At 54.5% G+C, this 7567-nt stretch overlaps 1 protein-coding gene across 2 annotated transcripts in view; it reads right to left on the bottom strand.

The window, feature by feature from the left end:
• The window catches only part of USP43 (ubiquitin specific peptidase 43), a 261454-nt gene that overhangs the window by 6622 nt on the left and 247265 nt on the right, over positions 1 to 7567 (bottom strand). The window contains exons 12-15 of one of the 2 annotated variants that reach the window (XM_019502165.1): positions 4825 to 5173; positions 4209 to 4367; positions 1634 to 1792; positions 11 to 316 (exon numbers count right to left, since the gene is read on the bottom strand). In XM_019502165.1, the coding sequence (XP_019357710.1) occupies positions 11 to 316; positions 1634 to 1792; positions 4209 to 4367; positions 4825 to 5173 (973 nt within the window). The remainder of the gene's footprint in view (positions 1 to 10; positions 317 to 1633; positions 1793 to 4208; positions 4368 to 4824; positions 5174 to 7567) is intronic. The other variant, XM_019502171.1, reaches the window with a different exon arrangement.

Raw genomic sequence — 7567 nt, 5'->3', positions numbered from 1 at the left:
CCTGACCCACCACCCTCTTGGTCCTTCACAGCCCCTGCAGCGGTTAGCTTAGACTTAGCTAGCAAATGCCCATTCTCTTCCCCAGCAGTGCCCGTCATGAGTGGGATGATAGACTCATTAGTGTACCTGGGCCGGCGCCCAGACTCCAGGTACTCCACCAGCTCCCCAGACACACCCTGCAGCCTGTCCTTGGATGCAAAGGACCAGCGAAGGGGCATTGGTTTGGTGGTGCCCAGTTTGGGCTTGGTGGGTGATACTTTCATGCTGACACTCCGTCCCTGAATGCCTCGCACCAAGGGTCTTGACTCAAAGCCTCCTGGAAGAGCGACACAAATAGGTTAGACAACATAAAACCACCAACAGCTCCCCAGGGTCAGGCCAGAGCCACGATTCCACAGGAAGGAATAGGGGAGGCCTGTTCCAGTTGGGTGTGTGGGGGGTAGCTCCTATCAGCATTGCCAAGTAACCTGGGGCAAATCACTGCTTGCCTCGGCGTCCCTTCCCATCTTTGTCTGCCTGGTCTGTGTAGAGCATGAACTCTTTGTGGCAGGGCCTGTCTTTCACTGCGTATGAGCTGCCCCACGATATATAGATACTACAAGAACAAGGAGGGTGTCATCAGAGGTCACAAGCCCAGTAGGTCTGTCGTACCAGGTGAGGAATCAGTCCTGGGCATTCTCTCTGCTAGTCCCATGCTCCATCCACCTACACAAGGGATGCACCCTTGACTAGATGTACTGGTACACTGGACTAGCAGCTGGCATGTGGAGCATCACAGAAGGCCTGGTCAACTGGACATACCAGCTAAACATGGCAGCTGCTCCCTGGCTGCCCTTGCTCTTGGCCTGGCACTCCTGTGGTCAGTGGAGGCAGCCATGTGGGGAGGAGACATGATGTCAGTGATGTGGAGGAAAAGCCAGAGAATACCATGGATCCAGTCCCACTGGGTGGGATAGCGATGTAGGGAAGGTGAAAAATGGCACCATAGAGGTTAATTTTATGTATGCCAGGTTAGCAACACTGAGAGGCCCAAAGTGTAAAGGTTCCCTTAACATCTCAGTTCTGCAGATTTGGGCACCCTGCATCCAGGCTGTAGCCAACTCACTAACTCTATTGTAACATCTGTGATATTTGGTGCTTGTCTTAAAGCCCCAGGTCCTGGGACGGAAGGGAGAATTGCAAGATTGCATTTAAAAACAATGTCACCTTCCAACCTTTGTGGTTGGAAGATACATTAGAAAACGTGGGCCTCAATGGCGCCAGCACCAAGATATGAATAAACAGAGCTCAGGAGGATTCAGTTCTGACCAGTTCGGGGGCTTGAGGATGACTCCTGAACTCCTCAGTCCATAGTGCCTAGCAGACAGGTGCTATGCCAGTCAGAGCCTAGGGGCAGCTCTGTCTTGCATGCTCAAGAACCAGTCTGGCATCTGCCATTCCCTGCTAATTATATATTGCTCATCCCCAAGCCTCTCCTTTAATACCAGGAAGCCCAGTGCCACCTGTGACACCAGGAGCTGGTCTCCAATACAATATGGACAGAAGGCCCTATCCTGCTCTGTGTCGTACCCGCTGCCCCGGGGCTGGCTGTTCAGGGACAGGTGTTGGGCACACTGACACAAAAGAGCCTCACCCTTCTCCTGGCTGACTGTGGCGTTCAGGAAGACAGGCGAGTCAGGGGGCTTGAGAAAGGAGGGGCAGGTCATGGAGCTGCGGGACACCAGGCTCTCCCTCTTACTGCTTCCGCTGAGTCTTGTGATCCAATGGTCAGACAGAGAGGAGCTGGTGGAGCCTGCAAGAGAAACCCAGACAACGGGCCAGAGCCATGGCACCACAGCACAAAAGACTATGAGGTGCTACAGCCAGTATAAAGGTTGGGGAAGAAGAGGCCAAATCTCCTAGACTCCATGCAGCAGAGAATGTGCCCAGGCTGCTGCAAACACTCCCATGCCCTCTCTGTCATGCTTGGGCTTGGCACCATCGGGCAATCTGAGGCCCCATGGTGAGGACCCAGGCACCAGGGAGAAGCCACTATACATTACAGAGGGGCCTGGTATGGTGGGGGGGGATAGTTCCACAGGGCCCTGTTTTATTTTTCTTTGCAGGTCTCCTCTGCATACAGAGTAAGCTCATCTATCCAGCCTGTGAACTGATGCTCAGACAGGTGTAGAGAGGACACTACTCCACAGAGAGGGAAGGTCTGTTGAACAGGAGCAAACCCCAGGCTAGCAGGTGATAATGCTGCTGTTCTCTTTAACTAGGAACATGTGCAGAGGGAGGTAGTTAGCCGTGTTAGTCTGAAGCCAGTCAGAAGGCAGGGTAGAGATGCACCTTTACCGACTCACTAAACACGATACGTATAGAGAGCACAAGCTTTCGTGAGCCCCAGTTCACTTCATCAGAGGCATGTGCCACTGAAGGGCACAGGTACCATGTCAACTGAACAGGTCTCAAACACGGGCTCTGCCAGGTTGTGGGGGGAGAGGGGAGTGGAAGGGAACATTACCCCTCTACATCAAGGCCCAGGGTTACGGAGCTCTAACATCTGCAAAGGGCCCTGGAGACTGGCTGCTTTGGCTCTGGGGTTTCAGACTGAGGTACCCAGCACTTCATTGTCACTTGCAACTGCAAATGCTGCCAAGTGGGGCAGCAGATGCTCATGGTGGGGATAGCTGTTCGAGCTCTGCAAATCGTTACATTTGCCTGTTAGAATCATAAAATCATAGAAAATTAGACTCTGGAGGGATGTCAAGAGGTCATCTAGTCCAACCCCGTTCTCAAAGCAGCACCTATATTATCCTAGCCAAGGCTCTGTCTAGCTGAGTCTTAACAACCTTCGAGGAAGGAGATCCCACAACCTCTCTGGGTAGCCTGTTCCAGTGCTTTACCACCCTCCTTGTGAAGGGTTCTGGAAGGTACCTAGGGGGAGAGTGACCTTTGCAGTTTGTGCACCAGCTGCGGCAGCCTGAAGCAGCTCTCCCTAGCAGACAGGTGTCTGTTGCCATTACTTTCAATAAACTGTCCCATAGTTTTTGGACTCAGGCTCTTTGACTTCTTGATTGAGCCACCAAACAATGCACACAGCTCCCCTGAGAATAAGGCTGTTGGTGTCTCATCTCAGGCATCCAAAAAGCAAATCATGTAAAATCAGCAGCCACTGACAAGAGTGATAGTAATAAATAGCAAAGTAGAGCATGCATTAGTGATTCTATACACGCATGCCATGGGGTGGCAGCACAAACAGGCCAGCACCTCATTTCAGCACTACAGTTATCCTGCTACAAGGGGCTCACTTTGGGAGGATACCAGCTTCCTGCTGTCAGAGCAAATGCAGCTATTGTCAAAAGAGATTCCACTGCTCTAGGGAGGCAGGGGTGAAGTGAAGGCCTGAGTAGGTATGTAAAGGGCAGGGTGACCAGAAGGGCATTTAAGTGGGAGGGGAAAAATAACAGCTATCACCGCAACTATATGTCCATGCACCAGCAGCTGCATGTCATTGCTGCCCCAGGAGACCAGCTGCTATGTCACACCTCATATATTCCTGCATGCACTGTGTGCATCTGTTCACACATGGTCACATGTGCATGATTTGTGCTAGTGTTTGCGTGTGATGGATGTGTGTGCATTTGCTACCACTGTGTCTGCAGGTGTGAGTTCACTGTGTTTGCATGTGTGTACGCTTTTTGACTGTTAGCATCACACATAGGCAACCCTCCCCTTTTCCTCCCTCCCTCATCATGCTACCACTCAGTGATGCTGATGGTTTCACTGAACCCAGGGTGGACTCAGCCCTGGGCCCCTCATTTGCATCTGTTCAAGTAGGCACCAAGGCAGCTTTCCCAAACACAGATAGGGTGCAGGGTCAAAAGCAGAGGGGAGAGGAACGTTGGGCCTGCTGGTACAAACTGATATAACTTACAGTCTTGGAGAATGTGACACCACCAGGGAAGCTGAGCTCACAAAAGTCTTGATCCTACACCCTGAGGTGCTTGCTCAGGGGATGAGCCCCACAGAAATCAATTGGGACTCAGCTGAGTGACAGTGATCCCTTGGCAGACAGGGGCCCCTAAAATAGAGAGTGGCTTATTCTTGGTTGGAGATGGTTTTGAGTGACCCTGGAAAGCCTGCAGGGCCTGGCCTGGGCCCCCAGCAGCCCAGGAGAGTCTGGCTGGAGCCTGCCCATGCCTGAGGCAGGGTGCTGTGCCCACCTCTCACGGAGCTGCTGGCCGACCAGCTGGGGATGGCGTTCCGCCTCTGGTAGAAGAGGATGTAGGCACTCCGGGTGCTGACCTCATCCTCCTGGACCGATTCCACTGTGCTGTCGTCATAGCTGTACCAGCGGCCATCCAGCGAGTTGCGGCAGTAGGCTGTGGACAGACAACATAGCTCAGGGTCAGGAAAGGAGTGGGGACCTTAGAGAAGAAATGGGGAGGTTGTGGGGAGAAATGGCCTAGGCAAACAGCTCTCAGCTGAGTTTGAGTTTCATCAAACTAGATCCAGGCTGTTTGGCCAGCTCAGCCCATGGGAATCCCCCCACCCTTTCAGTATCTGGGTGAAGCGGCAGGCTACGGAGCTGGGGGCTAGCTAGCAAGGCCTAGAGGGAATTCTGCCAGGACACACTCAGCAGTACAGTGCCCGCCTTGCACATTGCCAGGGCATACTCAGCAGTACAGTGCCTGCACACTACCAGGGCACACACACTGGTATAACACCTGCCCTTCACACTGCCCGGGTGCACTCATCAGTATAATGCCCACCCTGTACACTGCCAGGGCACACTCACTGGTATAATGCCCACCCTGCACACTGCCGAGGCACACTCACCGGTATAGTGCCCGCCTTGCATGCTGCCGTGGTGATTGCAGACAGCATACAAGTCGTAGAGGTAGGCCAGCTGGCAGCTCTCAGGAAGGTACGGCGGTTGCTTCCAGGCTGCCCACTGGCCCAGCACGTGCTGCCCAGTTTGGCTCCTCTTGGCCACGTGGGGGGCCATGTCAAGGCCACAGAGTGGGAACTGGACCAGCGTGGAGAGCTTGTGCCGCCTCTCGCCCACCTGGCGAAACCGCTTGAGGTGGATGATGAGGATGTCAGGAAGCGTCCACAGGCTCAGCTTCACCATGCCCTGTTGCAGCACCTGGCAGTGGGGACAGCGCCAGGCATCGTCCGGGGCCAGCTGGGGAGACAGGAAGCCATGTGACAGGGACGGCAAGCCAAATGTGGCCCAGTCATGCCAAGTGCTGGCTTGTGCAGGGGGCTGTCCAGTTAGCATGGCATCAGCTTTGTCATCAAGAATGGGGGATGGGAGAGGGGGCAGGGCTGACAGCTGCCATGGTGTTGTGAATCATGGCTGCTGGGAACTTGCTGGTGAGAGCAGCAGCAAAGCTTCCCTCCCCTGGTTGGCCTGGTGACCTGGGCTCAAGGAGGACCCCTGCCAGCCATGTAAAGCCCATGGCACACAGCTGAGCAGTGCCAATCCCTTCCAGCAGAAGACAGTGCCATGCCCTCTCACCAGCCAAGCCACATGGTATATTCTGCTCCGGGGTTGAATCGCCCCCATGATGGTGCTCTGGGCATTACCCAGGGACCACAAATACAGTCTTCCTTTGCAAAACGTTTCTATCCTCTCATGCTTCCCTCCCCTCTCTGCCCTCATACAGGGCTAGGGGCCTCCCATTTCCTAAGGGGCTGTGGACCAGGCCTGCCCTCTGCAATGGCTAAGCAGGTGATGGCAGGCAGTGAGGAGCTTTTCCTTGTCAGTTCCTGTGCCTGGCATGGGGAAGATGGCCTGGGACCTCCTTGAGGTTCACAGCTCGAGCTGAGAATGCAGCTCATCACATTGATCAGTAGCTTCTCCTTGTGCCCCCATCTGTCTGCCTGTCTGTCCATCTGCTGTCTCACTGTAAGCTCCTTGGAGCTCTCTGTTGTGTGTCTGCCTGGCACAGTGGCCTCCTGGGCCATGATGGTGGCTGCTTAGCACAAATCCATAAACAGGAGAAGAGGGCACAGCACAGAGACAGAAGCCCAGTCTTATCAGAGGCTGAATGAGTCTGACTCTTGGTCCACTGACCCACAAATCACATGCCATCTAGGCAAGGTCATGGAGCATTTAAGAGACTTGGTCTGGGCAGGACAGACTGGGAATGCATTCCAGTGCTAGACTGGGAGAGCAGCGTTATTGGATACAAGGGCCTTATGCCAGTGGAGAGTGGCCAAGACTCAGCCCCCAGATGCTCCAACTGAAACACCAGCAACACCTGGACTGACAAACCTGTCATGCTGATCCCAGACATTGCAGCTGGCCCGTGCAGCCAGCTTTGGGCGGTGCTGGGCAGTGAGGAGGCTCTGAGACAATGGGACCTATACTTTCAAGTGCCATGGGCTGGGCTGCACAGGGGAGGGCTGCCCAAGAGGAACGCCCAGTCATTCTGTTAGCTGAATGGGATTTTCTCTTCCTGGCACTGTTGCAGCCTTGTTGATTTGCACTGCACTGGGTCTTAGGGCTTTGAGAGGCCTCTGTATTTTGTGGCTCCAGATGGTTTGTACTGGCTCAGCACACCAGGCTGTAGTGGAACTAGGGGTGGGCAACTGGAACATGAGCCTGAGTGCTTTCTTGGGAGGGAGGTGGCACTGGAGGAGTGGCAGGGGTCTGCTTGCCACGGGCTCACCATGCACAGACCACAGGAGTCAGCCTCACTCCTCCTCCCCCTGCTCTGCGGTCAACAGCTACTGGGTTACCTCTCCCACAACCACGGCCAAAATAAGGCTCTCACAGTCACATGCAGATAGGTTGGCAGGGGATGTGAGAGGGTTAACCCTGTAGCTGTTGCAGCAGAGGCATCTCCCTTTGGGGTGGGAAGTAAGGCTGACAGAGGACTCTGCCTGTGGTTCCCCTCCCCTGCCACTGCCCAAAGGACAGAAATAGCTAGATGCCCCCCTTCCAACAGGTCAAGATACCACCTGCCCCCTACTCCCCATCTGCCCTGGCAGAGCTGTTTGATGAAGCCCTGGGCCTCTGCCCATGCCACGTTGCCCCATCCTAACATATGCTCCTTTGGGAGGGATCTGGTGCCACTCCAATACCATATCCAGTGCCCTGGGGAGGTAGCATTAGCCATGCTCTTCCTGCCATGGACACCCTTAGGTGCAGACTACCTCCCACTCCAGGGTGCCACCTCTTTCTAGCAGGGTGCTGGCAGAGACCCTCACTGCCAGCTTGGCTCAACAGTGTTATAATCAGCACATATCCTGGGCACACTGTCTTGCCCCTCCTGCTCTCCTCCCTCCCCACCCATGAACAGTGCCCTGCAATATTCCTCTGCCTTCAGCCCGATTCTCTGCCATGGGCCTGCAGCCTGGGACTCGGTGGGGAGGGAGCAGAGCCCCAGTATGTCTGTCTGCTTTAGTTAATAAGAGGAGAAAACTTTTTCTCTTGGATGGGGGCTAGGGAGGGTCTCCCTTCCCTTCACCCCACCTCTTCCAGCTTGGGATGGACACCTAAAACCACAAACTGGGATTTTCTGTCTCACTGTCTTATAGTTTCATGGTTTCTAGGGTCGGAAGGGACCTG

This window comes from Gavialis gangeticus, unplaced genomic scaffold, assembly GCF_001723915.1.
Source record: "Gavialis gangeticus isolate Ggan-Ray unplaced genomic scaffold, GavGan_comp1, whole genome shotgun sequence".
Lineage (NCBI taxonomy): Eukaryota > Metazoa > Chordata > Crocodylia > Gavialidae > Gavialis > Gavialis gangeticus.
This window is presented reverse-complemented; position numbering and strand designations above follow the sequence as displayed.